Source organism: Excalfactoria chinensis, chromosome 12, assembly GCF_039878825.1.
Source record: "Excalfactoria chinensis isolate bCotChi1 chromosome 12, bCotChi1.hap2, whole genome shotgun sequence".
Lineage (NCBI taxonomy): Eukaryota > Metazoa > Chordata > Aves > Galliformes > Phasianidae > Excalfactoria > Excalfactoria chinensis.
The window spans coordinates 10160015-10178445 of NC_092836.1; the positions used below are offsets into that span (position 1 = coordinate 10160015).

Below are 18431 nucleotides of genomic sequence, written 5' to 3' on the forward strand. Positions count from 1 at the left end.
CTGTCCTGATGAAAAAAAAACCAGCTCCAGAAATACGCAAACCATTAAAACAAAATCACGCTTTCTCTTAAACTGCCTCTCTCTGCTCACAAGCAAAAACAGAATGAGGGAGGTGAAGGGAGCAGAAACAAACACAGCCTGCATAGCTTTGTCCAGCGAGGGGGGATTCAGGAGGTGATGGTGGGAGCTCACCGCCCACGTGCAGCCCTCAAACCACCTCTGCTCACAGCCCTGCAGCATGCGGGACAAGTACAAGGCAAAGCCAAGCACTGCTGTTCCCCAGCAGACAACCTCCAAAAGGCACCTGGGCGGATACGGTGTCAGGGAGGGCTGGAGCTGGTTGCAGGCTTCTTAATCGTTTCCATTTCCAAAGTGAAGCGGAGCTCTTGTTTCAACAGCTTGCATGAGCAGCTGTCAGGCAGAGAGGTTCAAAAGGACAAGGCTGGAGAGAAAAAGGGAGCTGAGGCTCTGAGCAGCAGGGTTTGGCTATGCACAGGGGGTGCAAGGAGGGCACAGAAGAGGCCCTCAGGCTGTGCCCTCCAGCCCCCCAAGTTCTCCCATGCAGGTTTAAGAGAAGAAAACCCTGAGCTAAGATGTGAAGCATTTATCTCACCTGCTAGAAGAGAAACACATCTTTAAATTTAAACATTGAGTGTAAAAACAGATCCCTCGAGGCTCATAAACATACCAGAAAGAGAGGAAGAGTAACACGGAGAAGCCCAGGGGAAATAAACAGAGAATTCAATTTGGGAAGTTCCCCTCCCCAGAGCTGGGTGGAAATCACCCCCACAGCACCATAGCGGGCACAGGCCATGTACGAGGTGCAGCTTTGCTGGATGGGTATTTCTCTTTGAAGGAGTTTTCTTATTGCTCCTCATTGCTGGGACACAGAATGTGGAGCAGGAAGGGATGCTCTGATGTGAGGGACAGAAGTCACCATGCCACACTAGGGCTGTACAGCCTTTCCAAAGGGCTCTGTGTATGTGCAAGTCATGCTAAGACAGCGCTTTCCACAGCTCATCACAGATGCAACCACCCTGCCTAGGACACAGAGGCCTATTTGGGGAGCTTTCATAGAAAAACATATGCATATATATACATCTATATGGAGAGACACGCATATACACACACAGAAACTGCACTACCCTTTCTCCAGGACATTTTCCAGTCGCATTTCACTCGTGTACCAGCTCACCATGAGCTGAGCCAAGGAGAAGCCAGGTGCTGACCCAGCAGATGACTTGCTGGAGTCACAACCCCCAAGATGCCAAGACATGGGGTTGTCCCCAAAACACAAGCAGAAGCAAAGCCAAGTGAGCCAGCAGTTCAGCAAGCATTCTCTCTGCAGATGCCAGAACATAATTAAGATCCACAGGGTTGTGTCAGACACCAAGGGGAAGGAAACAGCAGGGAAAACTCTCTCAGAACACAGCAGAAGTGCGAGCAGTGCTGGTGTCAGGGTGCCCAGAGAATGCGGCTGTGGCAAAAATTCCTGCCCAAAAGCTGAGGCAAAAATCCCATCCCGAAGCTGAGGAATGCTGCACCCCAAGAGCAAGTTCAGCCTCAAGCAAACTTCCCCCCTGAATCAAGGGACCCATTCTTCCATTGGCTCACTGCTCTAAGAGGGCCCACCTGGAGGCACACAGTGCTATCACCAACATCCCACGTGGAGCTCATCCTCAATGGCACCTGGAGCTGCCAGGGGATGGGTGAGCAGGGGAAGGAGCGCACAGCCATGGCCCTGCACAGCGCCAGCGCCCAGGATAGCACGCAAATTGCTTCATTAAATTTCATCACATTAAGCCAGTTTCATGAATTTAACATTGTCCCCGGACTATTGTTTGTCTGAAAATTAAATTACGGCAACATTTGTTGTTTCAATGAGTCTGTCAATTACAAATGAGGCTGGAGAAGGGGGGGGTGCAGGCACGGGCAGGTAATGCCACCCCTGCAAACAGGCAGATCCAGTGGAGGTAGGAAATGCAGCCCCTCTTCTTATGGGATGGGGAAGAATTCATATAACACTTTATTTCAGCCAAAGCCAACAGTGCCAGACAAGGCACAGCACTGGGCATGGGAAGCCTGGCTATGCTGGATCCAGTCATGGCTCCAACAGCAGAGCACCGGGCGGCAGCAGCCCCAGTTATGCTGGTCTGGGGTTGTTTGGTCTCGCTAGTTTGCAAAGCTTTGCCACAGAGGAGAACACTCAGAAAAAAATCTCATTTATGCTTCCTTTTCCCCCGAGCAGCTCCTCTCCGCAGTATCAGAAACAAAGGTGACAACCTTTCGCTTTGTAAAGAAAACCATCGAGCCAAGTGCACTATAAATAGCACCCAAAACTGACCCGTATCCCCAGCCGAGGGGAATGAAATGAAGACAAGTGAACCACCACCTTCAAGGTCAGAGAGACTTTTTTTCTCCCTTTGTTCAAGGTCTGGTAATTTTATCAACGTAGGAAAGCAATCCAACATACATCATTACGGTTGGAGCTAATAAAGAGCACACAGCTTTGTCAGCCTGGCATTGTTTCTGCTGCTGTTACCGGGATGGCCACAGGGCACGATGCTCCCCCAGCAGACGCTGCCCTCTGGAGCACAGAGTGCAGCAAAATGAAAGTGCTCTCAGCTCATCCAGCTTTGCTCCGTAGGATTCTCCCCACGGTCTATTCTCTGTCTACAGAGAGGCAGCGTGTCACGTGGTGCCGGCTCTCTTCTTTATATCCAGCTGCTAAATTGCATTAAGAGAACTAAGCGTCCATTAAATAAAACTTTCCCGCTATTGCTTCCCATGCAGACAATTGCTCTCGCTGCCACAGGGATGCTCCGTGACGGCAGCACTTCTGAGTGCACACAAAGACTGAGGGTGTGCGGTGTTCTCCTGCTGCTAGGAAGGAGGACGGAAGAAGAGGTGGTATCTGCAAGCCCATGCATGGGCTGTGGGCTTTTCCACCCCAGGCTGCCCCGCAGCCACTTCCAATCAAGGGATTAAAGCGAGTAAATGCATTCTGAGCAAAGCACCTTCAGGTCCAATGCTAAGTGCTACCCTAAGCCAGGACGAGTACCTCCCAGGAGTGGGAGGCATATCCTGATGCAGGTGGCGCATCCAAACCCTAGCACCACTCTGCTCTTTGACCAGAGGAGCTTGAGGCTATCCACCACCCAACCACGTGTTTTTCCATTTCACCTCAAGCACTGATTCGCAGGGCACCTTCCTGCCACCCTACCTCCCTTCCCACCCCCCCATTAGAATCCTCTCCCTGCTATTTCAGAGCAACACAGCCCATAATTACCAAGGGCAAGGCATAGCAGAGGCTGAGCAGTGGCTCACCCTGAGCTGCCCACAGCCAAGTACCATGTCCAACCACACTGAACGACCCCATAGATATCAAAACACAGGGATGGATGACGGGCTCCAGAGGTCACCAAGGGGCAGATGGGGTCCAGATCCCTTGTCCTCACATCTCTACTTCTGACAGGTTTCCTACACAAATTCCTCAGGCAACATTAGCTGGGGCTGCAGGCTGGATACCAGCACACAAATTGCTGCCTTCAGGGCTCCCCGTGCCCTCCCTTTTCTCTGCTGCCTTTGGTGGGAGGCCGGAGCCATTATTCCGTGCAAAAAGCTAAAATTAGTCAGTGTTCAAGCCCGTGAATAGGCACAATGGTTCCAACAGGAGGGCCCTGACAGCGCAGGGGCCTCCCAGCTCATTTCCATCTCAATAGCATGGCTTTTCACCCTGCCACGTCCCCAAGGGGCCATCACTGATGTCTCCAGTAGGCAACCACAGCCACAGTCCCACTGGGGCACTCCTGATGGGCAGGGAGATGGACAAAGATGGTTGGCATCATCTAAACCAAGTGCATAGGGAAGGAAGGAAACCACTAAGCTTGGAGCACACCTGGGTCTCCCAAGCCTGGTCCCAGTGCATGGAAATGGAGAAAGGACCAGAAATGCTGGACAGTCACACCCCAGGGCCTCCTCCAGCTCCCACCTTCCAAAGTCACCTTGTATGAGGGTGCCCGTGCCCAGCACGACGCTCCATGCTGGACTGACGGATGGGGCTGCATGGAGCCACACAGAGTCAGCGCTTTCTGCAGGGAAGGTCTGAGCCAGGCTATGGCCCTGCCTGGCAGTGAGCCCGGCTCCTCTTTCCATCTCTTCACCTGCCGGCTTTGTGCTGACTGCAGAGCAAATGGGGGGGAAGAATGAAGAGTTATGGCTTCAGTCACAGAGCCTGGAGCATCGGGGTCGGGGAAAGGAACCCCCCCCCAGATCTTCTGTGCAAGGGATAGGCACCCCAGAGCATCCCACGAGAGGCAGGAGGGCAGCGGGGGCTCAGCCCCAGCCTTCCCCCAAAGTCACCCGAGGACGGAGCCAGCAGCTGCTGCCCCGGCAGGTCCCAGAGGCCGGCAGTTCACGATGAATTTCTAATTGTTTCCTCCAACAATGAGACATCCTGTGCGGAGCTCAACAAAGCCCATCGCAGGCCAGCGGGGCCCCTTCCTCCTGAGCTCCACTCCCCCTCCCCGCACCTCATCCATACCCAGGCAGCAGCGCTGCTGCCTCCACCTTGATTAAAACAGGCGGCACTCAGCTCTTGCGAGAGCTCTCGAGGGGCTGGGAGCGGCCACGAGGTATTTGATGGATGCACTTTGGCAACCGCTGGCTACCTTGTCATGCCAATAAAATTATCGCTATTGACTGGGGAGGAACGCAGGCGCACACTCCTTGGTGCCCATTTCCCTGATGGGATTGGGGCTGTTGCAGCAGCCCTAAGGAGCTGCAGGCATGCCGAGGAAGGGGGTCCCCAAGGGATGTGATGGGGACAGAGCGGGAGAGGGCAGAGGCGGCAGGAACAAAGGGCCCTTGTGTAGTGCGGCCAGCTGCTCTCCCGGCTCCGCCGCGTTCACTGAAGCAGCAGGAATACACAGAGGCTCAGCCTTGATGCACCCCAAATGCAGAGGTTTGGTGCAGGGGGTAGGCTGCTGTGGAGGTACCCCAACACCCACCCCAGGTAGCATCAAACGTGGCACCTCCAAAGGGAGCTGCACGACACAGCAGACACAAAGGCTCTCCCTGCAGAAGGAGGACAGCATGGCAGCAGGGCAAGGGGCCAGCTTCTTGCAGGATGGGGACACGGGGGTCACGAGGGGAGCAGAGCCCTCTCCGGGAGCTGGATTTCACACACGCGGACACAATGGGCTCCTTTAAAGCCACGAGCTGCTTAAGCTGCCTTAGCGCTAAGCAGAGGCAATGTGAAAAGAGCCGCGTGGCCGGCAGGGATGGGGACAAACACCGGGCAGGGAGCCTCGTGCTTTCTCCTTGCAGCCTCACGAGGACCCTGACCTTCACAGGATGATTTGTGGATTGGAGAACCAGATGTAGTGAGTTTTGTTTCTATATCTGTGACACAGAGCCCAGGGCATTGCTGGGAGGACACAAGCCCCCATACAAAGCCTTCCCTAAGTCAGGAGCAAGGTCTCCAGCCACACAGGAGGGCTCTCAGAAGCCAGGAGCAGCTCTCCCCTGCTTTGGCTGCCCTGAGAGCAAGAAGCAGAGCAGTCATTTGGAAACCAGCAGCACAGCTTCAACTCAAAAGGTACCCCAAAGATCCGACTCAGCCACCACTAGACCTGTCTACGCCAAGGTACAGCTCTTGGGAGACCTTGCCCTTAACTTGGTACCCAATGGAGACGTACACATGTCCAAAAGACACAACTTAAGGTCACCAGATACTCCCCAAACCAGGCAGCCAGGCTCATCTGCCAAGGATAAGGTGAGCAGTTGAGTACTGACCCAACACAAGAGACATTCCTGCTCCTTCCATCTCCCCTCCTCAGCAGCCCCCAGCACTAATCCTGCAGCCAGCAAAGCAGCCATCCGCCAAAATACCCAGCACATGACTAGCAGATGCCCTATGCTCCCTGCCAACCCAGAGGGGATAATTATTGACTTGCAGCACAGCTGAAGGAAGGGGGGAGAGAAAGAAAGCAAAGGGGCTTTCACAATGGAAAGAGATTTTGCTCTTAAAACACTTAGAGGGGGAAAAAAATAAATCATTCTTTAGAAGCCAAATCAAAAGGGGAGAAAGCACCAGTGCTGCCCCAGGCAGTGAGAGAGCAAAAACGTGATTTCCCAGCCCAGAGTCAGCAAATGATGGGGAAATTCCTGCAAAGTCCCAGCCTATTGGATTCCTCCTGCTGCTCCTCACTCCCTGCCCTGCAGCTGCTCAGCCCTGGCCCCACTGTGCTCACCGAACAGCCACGCTGAATGTGGGCTGCCAGCACTCCTCCCCAAGCAGGAGCTGCAAGGTCCCCAGGTCCTGCCCATGAGAAGTGAGCACTGTGTGCTTCTGCACCGATAGGGATGACCCACTTAGCACAAAGAGTTTTGTTTCATTTGTTGTTGTTGTTATTATTGTTAAAGCAGAGAAGCCAAAGAAACCAGACACAGGGCCAGTTCAACTGTGCCGTCCGTGGGAGAGGATAAACATGGTGCGGAGAGCACAAGCTGCAGGGGGAAAAGCAAATTCCCAGCAGGGATGTGCCCTGATACTTCAGCACCCAAGGCCATCTGCTTTCAGGACAGGGAAGGAGCTAAAGAGATTACAGTGGCAACCAGGGCAGCCAGGGCCAGACAAAGAGATCCTTGGAAAATGAATGCTCAGCTGGCAGCAAAGGGCACTCAGCCTGATGCAGTGCTCACCTTCAGACCTGCAGAAGCACAACCAGAGCACCACAAGCAAAGCTGCAGTAGTGGCAAAGGCTGGTGATTTCCAGGCAGATGCCGGGAAGCAAACTTTGCTGCTCTTGCTCAGATTTCCTCTAGAAGTCCCCACGCAATGTGCTCCAGGTTCATGTCCCTTTGTCACTTCCCCATCCGGCACACCACAGGGCACAAGGACGGGTCCGTGACGCACCCACAGAACGAGCTCCAGTGTGGAGAGGAAGTGGCTCACATCCAACACCAGCAGCACGGCCAGAGTCATCCCCACGTTACTCATCCTGGCAGCAGCAGAAATTCCCCAAACAACACAACCCCATGACTGCTGGCAGAGGGCAGCGAGCACGAGGGATGAGGGCTTTCCAAGCCTGGCCTCTCCACATAACTCAGCACCATCCAAAGATAACCACATGCCTGCTCGCCTGGTGGGACACAAGCACATGGCGGGCAGCTGCAGGGCTGAAACTCGCTCAGCATCACAGCTGTCCCGTGCCTCCATCCTCCCCAGTGCCTGTCTGCCCCAGTCCAACCCCCTCCTGCCGCCAGTCTGCAGCAACTCACCCCCAGTTCTGCAAACATTCCTTGATTCTGACGGTGCTCACATCAATTTTCCCCCCCAAATCCCAGCCTCCAGGTTGCTTCAATTGCAGCCCAGACCCCAATGCCACAACCCCATGCATGGTGCTGCCCTGGAAAGCCAGTTTCCCATTTAAAGGGATGGTTGCAGCCAGTCCAGGGACAGAGGGACATCGAACAGGGGTGTCTGGAGGCAAAGGGCAGGGCATGCTCCAGCTGTGGTGGTGGCAGGTGCTGCCCTGCAGCCTCACAGCCGCTGCAGGGAAGCCAGGCTTGCATGGCTTTTTCAGGGGACAAAGGAAGGCTCTGTCTGCATGCAACAGCCTGGACAAATGCTGGCCATGGGAGCTGCCATCCAAGGAAAATCCAGACACAGCAGTGACTCTGCCCTGACCTTACCCTGGCCCAGATGGCACCATCAGTGTCCCCTTGTCTGACTGGCATGCACTCCAGCATTCTTGGGGATGGGGAGAACAGAGTGCCCGTCTGTACAGTGCCTCAGCTCTCCGTACATTGCTGTGTCACTGTAGGGTCTACAACCAATCCTATGGATGTGAAGGGACACAGCACACACCTCCCTGTAAAGGCATCAGGGCCAGCAGGAGAGAGGGGGGAAGAAATGATCAGGATACACAAAGCCAAAACACAGACACCTGCCATGGGGACAGAGGAAACAGCAAGGGGCTGCAAACAGAGGGATGTCCACCACTGCCAGGAGGTGGGCAGGCAGATGGAGAACCTCACCGCAGTCTGGGACCACAGCACTGGCCCTAAACTGCCCCACCATATGCTGCCATCTCAGCACCCAAAAACAAAGAAGCTATGCACCCTGATGAGAGCCCCATCTCCTGGCTGAGGACACATCAGTACCATGCAGGGAGGTGCTCACAGCCATTCCCACACTGCGGCCCCGCAGACAGCCAGGCAGCGGGATCAGGTAGCTGCTGATGCAGCGCTTCGAGAGCCTGCCCGGCAAAAAGGCTGGGCCACCCAGCCCAAGGTCACAGCTGAGGACAGCCCCCGTCCCCCAGGACTCAGCACTGTGCTCTGCCACAGAGAGCTTCCATGCTGTGGGGCAGACATTGTGCAGAGAACTGTCAATTCTTACCCCAGTGTCAGTATCTGCCAGGGACAAAAACCTGCCTGGAGTCCTTATATCGGGACAGGACAGACATGCACCTCTTCGTGCCCCATTGAGCTCCTGCTCCATTCCTTCAGGCCCTGCGGACCTGTCTGGCTCTCTGAGGCCATTGAACATTAGAACACAATGGTGATGGGCAGAAACCAGCAAAAACGGGGAAGCTCTGGAGAAGAGGAAGCTGCACAAACTACACCTGGGCTACAAGTCCAGGCCTCAGTCTTGACCTCGCACCCAAAGTGAGCACACAGCCAGCTCTTGGCCTGGCACCCACCCTTAATAATCACATGAAAGTGGCTCTGACATCACGAGGACCAGGGAAAAACTGAAAAGAAGTAGGAAATAATGGAGAGAAGGAAGAAACATCCTCTCTAGATAAATAAGGGACAGAAGGTGTAACGCCATCCCCGTGGCTTTGTGAACCCTCCTCCCACACCCTCCTTCCTTCCATCCTCATCCCTTACACTGGGGCACCGGCTATTTAAAACCTCCCGCTGGGAGCTCAGCAGCAGGAGAAGCCGCCAGCAATGCGACGCCGGTCCCTGCAGGCCCCGTATCGATCAGGAAGGGAGGATGAGTTGCCTCCGTCAGCTCCCTGCAGCCTGGCGCCGACACCACAGGAAGGGAGGAGAAGCAGCCCAGCAGGGCACACAGAGAGCACCAACAGCGCTCTGCTCAACCCAAACCCCACTCATCTCTTTGTTCCAAATCCCAGCCTACTGAGAACAGGTCCGTGAAACCAAGCTCTGGCTCCTGTGACCAGTAATCTCCCCAGTGGCCACAGGAGATGAACTGGGAGGTTTTGTTTTAAACAGCATGGAAAAGGAGAAGCAGATCAAACATGGGGCCAGCCCCAAGAAGGGTGCTGGGACTCCTTAGCCAAGCCCATTTCCTCCTGCCTCTTACCAGGACCATGCCAGGACCTTTGCTATGCCTCTGCCTGGCTGAGGATGCTGTTAACGCAAGCTATGTTTATACATGCCTGTAATTATAGGAACGATATTATGATAACAGGAAATCCATGCCCTGTGGAGATACAGAGATACACACTCGCAGCCATTTACTAATTGCCACCAACAAGGAGCCTTTGTGCAGTGGTGGGGCACAGGAGGTCTCCCCTATGCTGGGAGATAGCTTGGTGCCGCCAGGCTGCAGCGCCTGATGGCTCTCTCCAGCAAAGGAAACATCTCAGAACAGTTTGGCTCCCACATACACCGCAGCATAAGACTTAAAGCACCCTACTGCCAGTACGGGCAGAATACAGAGCCAACCTTCCCATCCCACCATATCCTGAAAAATGCACCATCCCTGCAAGACAGGTCACCTCATGCTGACTCAGACAGAGGAGGTGTGAGAATATCAAACCAGGCTGGAGAAACCCCCACTGCAGCAGTAAGGGCGCAGCTCATCACCCCCTTGGTGAAGGGCTCCTCCAGAGCTGGGGCAGAAACCCCAACTCAGACCCTACCTCCTCCACTTCAATCAGATTCAAGATGCAAGAACAACAGTTACAGCAACTCTGAGCCCACAAGGAACCAGGAGGAGAAGCTCCATCCTGCCCACTTCAGACAAACCAGTGCTGCCAACCCAGCTAGATATTTCTCTGTTCTTCAGCAACAGAGACACCAGCACCCACCTCTGCTGGCCCTCCCCAGGTCAAGGGCAAAGCAATATGGACCAGGTCAGGCAGAGTCAGTCCCACAACAGCTACAGCACAAATCAACAGCTTTGAGAGACAACAGAACAGGCTGACCCAGTACCAGAACACAGTCTCTCTGTTACAACCCTCCCATAAGACAGAGGTTCAGTACATCTGTTTGGCAGAGAGGAGCAATGGGGATGCAGGCTATCCAAACGCACCAAGGCACAATCCACCCTGCACCAAAGGGCCACCAAGCCAAGCATCTCCACATCAGCACAAGAGCATCCCTCACAACGCAGCAGTGGCTCTCCTACCTTTTTGATCTTCCCACTCCGTGTGCCTGCAAACACAACAGTTTGTCCTCTGTAGTCATAGGCAGCCACTGAAGTCATCCCGTCCTCTTTATCCACAAAAAGTGGGGTCCCCTCAATCGTGACGGTTCCACCAAGCGGCTGGTTAAAATCCTGGCCACAGAAGTTGTCATCGATCTGCAGCGGCTGTGGGAAGAGAACAGAAGAGAGATGAGCTTTCTGGAGCATCAGAGAGCAACAAGGGCTTGTGCTGACCTCCATCCCCATGGGAGGATGAAGCAGGGGCTGAGGAGGCAGCTCCCATCCCAGCCAGCGCAGACATTCTGGCAGGCTGCAGTAAGCCACCAATCTGGTTGGCATGGAGCTGCTTCAGTCCCAGCTCTGCAACCCCAGCTACAATGCAGGCTAGGACACAGCTCAGCTGCCAGCATCCCAATCTAGACCTGGGCATGGGGATGCTCCTCACCAGCACTCAGCTGGTGGTCTTGCTGCATCACTCCAGCTGCACGCCCACAGAAGATCCCTGCCACGGCTCCTCATCTCCATGCTTCCCTATTCTCCACTTGTGCCCTAAATGGGTACGATGCACAGAGGGGACACAGTGCTGGCAGTGCAATGTGCTCACCCTTCTCCAGCATCTCCTGGCAGATATGGCTTCAATCACTTCCAGTACTGGTTGGCATTAGGGTGAATGACAAAATCACAGCTAACGGCAAACAGATCCCAGAATGCAACCCATCCCTTGTTTCCATGATGAAAGCAGGGCAGGAGGGAGGAAGAGGGGGCTCTGGCCAAATCCTGGGCAGTCACAATGAGCCTTGGTGCATGGGGCTGGAAGGGAAGTACCTCGAGGCACAGTGCCTGGAGAGGAAGGCAGCCTGCTTGAGCCACAGCATTTTCCACTTCAAGAGGCTCCTTATGTAACTTTGAATTTAAAGGGGAGAGGTTTTTGGCAAGCAACTGCCTCCAAATGCATGCCAGTCCCCAAGGGGCTTTAAATCCATACAGCATGTGCATGTAACATATGGGAAAATGCTGTGCTCCCAAGCTCCGTGCGCATACAAGCACTAAGCAGCTCCGGCTGCTGAAAGGAACAGCCCCACCACTTCCACCCAGCACTGAGATCTGAGCAGGGAGAACTACAGCCCCAGAACTGGAGGCCCTGACCAACCCACACCCCAAAAACAGCTCTCAGAAAAGCCACAACTTCCCTGGACTGTCAAACATGGACGTGGTCACCCCCACCCAGGCTCACTGTGCAACCCCAAGGCCAGCAGTCCAGCTCCTGGCTTCAGTCAGCACCGTGCCATCCTTTCAGTAGCAGAGAAATGGGAATGACTCCAGCTGGGCACGCTCAGCCTCCTAAAGCAGTCTGGAGATGCAGTCTTGCTTGCTCAGTTGTTCTAAGTTCTGGTGCCTGGTTTAGGATATGGCCACAGATTGACTCCTTTCCAAGCCTGACCCCATTTTTTATTCTCTAAACTGGAGGAGCTTGGGGACGTCCAAGCACACAAGATGCACCAATCACCTAAAATAGGAATGAGAGAGTGAAGGACGTCTGCTGGTGTGAAAAAGTGGGGAGGGGAATTAGCTCTCCAGCCTGCATTCTGCGTTCCAGGGCTGCAATCATCCCTGCAACCCATCAGCCAGCCCAGAGCCGGTCAGAGAGCCCCGAGCAAACCTGCAGCACACACTTATGGCAGACACAGCACCTACCTCTGCCTGATACCACCCCAAGCAGGGCAGCAGCACAGGGGTTAACACAGCCTGAGCCCTGAGCAGCTCTGAGCGCAAACCATGAAGGTATTTAAGCCCTGGAAGCCCCTGGAAGCCAATGCAATTTCTGTTCTCTCTGCACTCCAATTTGCAGCTTCCCCAACCTCATCAGCTGCTGAATATGCAAGAGGATAAATGTTTATGGTGTTTACTCCTCTCTGCTTTGTCTCAACAAACTCTCTGGGAAACGACAAATACAGCTGCACTCCAGGGCCGTGAGGAGCACCCGCCCGCCACCGAGATGCTGACACCACCTCGATAAATAATTACGCCGACAATTAGCTCATTAACAGCACAGTGCCTTGTTAGGGAAGCACAGGCAGACACCTCACCACGGTCGGGCTGAGTGGGCAGCATGAGGCTGGTGGCACCCACCAGTGTCACATCCCGACTGCCCCACAGCCCAGCTACTACATGGCACAGCTTGCTCCTCCCCACCAGCACAGAAATTGGGGCAGAAAACCCCAATTTCCTCTGTGAAGCAGCCCCAAGGAGAGGGGATACATGGAGCTAACAGAGCTGGCCAGGAACAGGCAGTCTCCTTGACGTGCCTTGTCTCATTGCCTCCCTTCAAGCCCACTTACAAAAGCAACAAGGAAGCAGACAGCAGAGTCGAGACTCGTGCCACTTAGCGTTATTAATTGGCCAGTAATTTGCCAGTTAATACCATTATACACACACCCTGTCCTCCCACGCCTGCCATTCAACACCTGCCTTCCTGTGCCTGCTGATGCTGCTTCCCAGCAAGGCCCGTGCCCAGCACACAGGGAGGCATGGCGACACTGGGAGCCAAGCAGGGCACTCTGGGAGCTGAGTACCAACAGTGGGAAGCAGCCGTGCACATCCCATCCGGAGCAGCAAAACCCCTGGAAGCACTCTCAGTTCCCAAGCTCATTGCCAAGCCTGGCAGTGTCTCCTGGCTCTGGCAAATCTACACTGCCCTGCAGTGCCCAGGAATTAGCATCCTAAGGCTCGTAGCTGAGGAGGATGCTGTGCTAGGGTCTGGAGTAAGAAAGAAGCCAGCATCCAAGTCAGGAAGCCTCCTTGCTCAGCAGCCTGTGCTCAGAGCCATGCCCCAGGCAGAAATGCCCATGCGGTGCCAGCACAGCTCTCCCCAGCCTTCCTCCTCCCACCCGGCACAGTGCATGTGGACCAGTCCTCAGGGATGTGCGTGGACCAGTCCTCAGGGATGTGGCTTTCTGGCACTGAGAAGTCTCTCTGATGTGCTAAGAAATGAGTTTTGGACTTTCCACTTTCCAGAGGAGACTTTAAACCATAAATCCCGAGCAGGAGCAAAGGAGCTCCTGGGACATTTTCCATACAGATCAGGCGTAAATCCCGAGCAACTACTGACTTTAGCAATTACATTCTGCCTCCTTAAAAAAAAAAATCAACATGCCCTTTATTTTCTGGCCGGCATCCATCACTGTGAGATCCGTCAGCTGCTACAACCCACCCCAGAGGTGGCTGCATTTTATGAGGGGCACACAGATCCGTGCCAGAAAGAGGTTACATGCTCTGCAGGCCCCAATTTGGCTCACTCCCAGCACAGCCAGAGGCTGAGGCTCAGCACCTCATGCCGCTCTCTGCCACACTTGGCAGGTGGAACAGGACAGGGACAGAAAATGGCACCAGGCTCCCATGACCATCTTTGTGCCACCACGACCCACCTCACGTGAAAGTAATGATGCCACAGGTCCTCACGGTGCCACCACCTCACACCTGCTGTCCCTGCCAGGGTTTCTCTGGAGCTGGGCAGGGTCTGAGTGCTGCAGTGGGGTTCCCATGTGCAGAGCAGCCGCTGCCTCTGCATCACAGAGGGAGCAGGTTAGCAGCACACAGCAATATCACTCCTTCAGAGGGGGAAGGCAGGAGAAATACAGCATCAGGTCTATGGCTAAGGAACTGTGCTGGGAAACAGTGGGGGGGGGGGGGGGGGAAATAAAAATCATAGCACATGCAACTGCATAGGACTTTACCTCCTGCACTGCACTGCAGCCAGGGAACACCTCCCTGTTCCCGTTCTCATCCAGGTGTCAAACCAGCCAGCATTTCTCTCTCTCCCACCACATTTCCCTACAATAGCAGCTTTCCTGAGATGCACGGAGAAGCCCCTACGCACCCACCGGTGTCTGTAAACTGCCTGCAGCAGAGACAACACGGCTCTGCAAGGACACAGCCCCCACACCTTCATATGGGGCACACGTCAGGCACAGCCCTCTCCCCACACAAGGGGCAGAGGGTCTGGAAGCGCATCGGGAGGAAGCGGCAGGCATCTCCTCTGCCTGAGCCAGCAGCTGTGCGACCCAACAAGCAGCAGTGTAACGATTTCATCATTTTCCACCAGAATTGAATTAGTTCAAAGCCAAAATCTGATTTGTGAGCCCAGCGCTCTTGACAGCAAACCCTTTACTTTGTCAGGCAGCTGTTAGCCGTCTCCTTCGGAGCGGTGGGGAGGACACGGGAAGGAGGCAGGGCTGCTCCATGGGGACATGTGGGCACCCAGGGCAGGAGGCAGCTGCTGACCCCCAAGACCTGGGACAGGATGGGGGAAGGAGCACGATGATGTCCTCCCCTCCTGCCTCCTACAGCACAGAAGACAAACCCAGCAACTGCAATTGCTCCCTGCTCCTCATACCCTTTTTCTTCCCCTATCCAGCACACCATAGAGAGGACACAGTCCCACCAAGCTAAGCATCTGACCAACCTCTACTGGGACTGCCAACCTCTCTGCCTCCTCCCCTGCTTGGATCCCTCTCACCTCCTCTCATTCTCCTGCCCCAGCAGCTTCTCTGCTCAGCCACAGCTCTGCCAAGCCCCACATGACCGAATCCTCCCAAATTCACACATGCCATCTTTGAGGGTCTCCCTGGCAGAGATACAGCAGACACCACTTGACCCTCTGAGAGCAGAACATCTTTGCCCTCAAAACCAGCTCACCCACACTCCTTTACTCTATAGGGGAGAAGAGACCTGTGCCAGCAGTCAGCCTCCCGCTTGGGGCCAGCAGCTATCAGCAGACACTGATTCAACCCAAACCCAGACAGCCTTCCCACACCAAAGCCACAGTCTCCACAAGGAATGCTACCAAGCAAGCTGAACGCTCAGCCCTAACTGTGCCAGTCCCCAGAGCAAGAGAGAGGCCTCCCATCAGGAAAACAACAAGTCAGGTCAGGTAACCGGGAAGGGTCTAAAGAGTCCAGCCAGGAGCTGAAAACCACCTGGCACGCACACAGACAGGCGTGAACTTACCGAGTTGATGCAGCCCAGCTCCTTATTCAAGAGCCAGGGCAGCGAGAGCTTCCCTTCCCCTCTGTAGCATGACTGAATACGTTCCTTGATCTTATCCTTGATCTTCTTCAACGTGAAGAGGCAGAGCACAGACTCCTTGGGAGGCTTAACTCTGTTTTTCTGGCCCTGGGAGAAGATGGTGAAGAGGATATCCTCCCGCTCTGAGATGCCCAGGTACTTGGCCAAGGCCTTGCCAGGCTTGGTCAGGTAAGCGTCCTGGATCAGGCGGTACTCAATGCCATCCTGCACACAGCCGATGGGGAACTCCACGTAGGAGTAGAACTTGGGGTCGTCCACGCAGAGGCGGACGATCTTGGAGGTGAAAAACTGCTCCCCTGTGGAGTCGGGTGAGGTGAGCTGGGTGTCCAGCTGCAAGGTCAGGTAGTACACAAACTGCTCGCTGCTGAAGCTGTAGATGTAGTAGATGTCAAAGGTGGGGAACTTGGAGAGTGTGTCCGAGGGGATCTTAAGCTGGGATGAGACAAACTCATCCTGGTAGACAAAGCCAAACATCTCCGCATTCTCCTCATTGGCCATCAGCTTTCGGCTGGAAAGCGTGGGGAAGTACTCCGACTTGCCATCAATGGGCGTCCCAATGAAGAGCTTGTTCTGCCCGTTCAGCACCTCAATGATGACCCCAGACATGGTCCCCGACTCATTGACGCTGGAGAGGTAGTGCTCCTTGCGGTGGTGGGGCTCACCCAACTTGAAGAGGTCATCCAGCCGCAGGAACTGGCAGATACCCTGCGAGGCACTGCCGCAGGCGATCAGCCGGTTCCCCGAGTAGTCCACCAGCAGCAATTTGTTCACGTTGTTGGTGGTGACCAGACCGTGAGGGCAGGACTGAACGCTGGGTGGAGGGTAACACTTCTCATTGTCCTCCACGGGCCCAGTCACGTGTGTCCGCAGGAGCGTGAGGTTATTGGAGAGCTTGTAGATCCGATTGACGGCCCCCACGTAGACCTCCCCGGTTTTGTTATGGACCACCAGGTGCGTCAAGCTCCAGTCTGTAACCGAGAAAGTCCTAAAGGGAGACTTGGGGCTGCCTTCCGCCAGCGGTAGCCAGGTGCTCCCCAAGAGCAGCAGGGTCCAAATGTTGACGGACAAATGGTGCTTGAGCCAAAGGAGCCGCATCGCGGCAGTGTCACATCCGGCCAAAGCCATGCCCAAACCAAGCCACAAAATAAATAGAAACAAATCCAAACTAAAGGGGTGAGGAGGGAAGGATGAGGAGCTAATGGGACACAGTCTCCTCTGCTTCTGCTGTGCTCAGCATTCAGGGCATCATGGGCACTGCCGGTCTGGTCAACCCTAGAGGGAGAAAGACAAAAACAACAGGGTTAGGAGGCTTTCCTGTAACTCCTGGCACAGCAGTAAGCCTGTTCCACACCACCCTGCAGAGGCTTTGCCGCTTCATGCTTATAAGGCAGCATGACAAACACCCCACTGCCTCCCACTCCAGAAGAAAATCTGCACAGGGATGGAGGAAACCCACAGGATGCTAACGGCCACTCCTCCTGGTAGCACACACATGCTGCTAGACACCATAAATTCCACACCACGAGCAGACACGGTGGTAACAAAAAGGGGCTCAACTGTAAGCCTTGCTATCTGCAGCAGCCCCCTGCGAGGCCCTGCTCCCCTCCAAGGAGCCCCTCAACAGGAGCAAGTGTCAGCACGCTTACAGCTGTGGCTGGGCCAGGCCAGCACATCCCCAGCGGGCAGCAGTCTCACAATGTGCTCCAGCACACCAACCGCATACAAATGTCTCAGCAGGGTGTCACTGGCCCTGACCTGCTTTGAAGACCACCGACAGCACCAAAAATCAGCTGCTAGTAAGCAGACAGCCCACAGCCTCTGCACCACTCCATCACAGAACAGGGAGCTGGTACAAAAACCCAGTTTGCTTCCAGCTCCTAAGCACAAAAGGATCCCAACCCCACTGCCGCGCTGTGGACATCCCTCTGAGCTCAGCCAAGAGAGGCACTTCCAGCCTCATACCATATCCCAGTTACCCTGAGATTAATTGGAGATTGGCACACTGGTCATTAAGAGGATGCAGCTTTTATAAAGAGGGAAAAGAAACAGAGGAGGGGGGGGAGGGGAGGGGAGGAGAGGGAGGAAGATGTGGGGAAAAAAAAGAGCACAGCTTTTGTGAATGAAGGAAGATGCAAACAGCATCAATTTACTACTCAAACAGCGCGTGACAGAGCCTGCAGGAGCTGGGGCTTGAGCCCGGGTAGGATGTGTGAGGAACAGCTCAAGCCAAGGATCTCAAAGTCTCCTTTTAAAGGAGCTGGGGGAGCCCTGGCACACTGCCTGACAGCCCTGGCACCTGACAAAGCCCAGGAGGCTGCGGGCAGGAGATGCTTCAAAATGCAGGCGAAGGTCCGGGGCTGGAAAGTGAGTTCAGCCCTTTGTTTCCCAGTTCTGCAGATAAGATGTTATGAAAGCAAGCAGGGAAGAGCCTCCCTCTCCTTATCACTGATCTCTGACTCAGCCCGTGCGGGGATCACCAGCTCCCTGCCCAGCAGGATCCCAGCAGGGAGTGGCACTGGTACGAAATATGGCCTGTGGTGACTGCTGGGCTGTGCCAGCAGCCGTGCCATCAGAGGGCAGCTGGTGCCGTGCCAGCAGCACAGGGCTGCACTCCTTGGCAGCACCCATGGACACTTTGGGCACTGCTTGCACACCTCTTCCAATCCCAGATCTTTATGGTGTGCCCAGCTCCAAAAGCTCTGTCCCAGCAGCTCCCAGTCGCTTCCACTTTCTCATCAGCCTCCAGGGCAGTATCCTCGAAAGAGGTCTGTGCTGTTGGGTTTGAGCAACACAGAGGCTAAGACGAGTGCTGAGAGTGTAGGGCCATCAGCCCTGGAAATGGACCAGGTGGTCCCAGTCCCACATCCCTGCAGTACTGCAAAATACAGGCACCTCAGACTGGGCTCTGCCAGCCTCCATTGACACAGCCTGTGGG

General features: G+C 54.8%; 1 protein-coding gene across 3 annotated transcripts in view; it reads right to left on the bottom strand.

Moving 5' to 3' along the window:
* PLXNA1 (plexin A1) overlaps positions 1 to 18431 on the bottom strand; it is a 92239-nt gene that overhangs the window by 65753 nt on the left and 8055 nt on the right. For 2 of the 3 annotated variants that reach the window (XM_072347837.1, XM_072347839.1), the window contains exons 2-3: positions 15419 to 16768; positions 10394 to 10576 (exon numbers count right to left, since the gene is read on the bottom strand). In XM_072347837.1, coding sequence (XP_072203938.1) covers positions 10394 to 10576; positions 15419 to 16621 — 1386 coding nt within the window. In that variant the 5' untranslated portion in view covers positions 16622 to 16768. Of the gene's footprint in view, positions 1 to 10393; positions 10577 to 15418; positions 16769 to 18431 lie in introns of those variants that run through there. The other variant, XM_072347836.1, reaches the window with a different exon arrangement.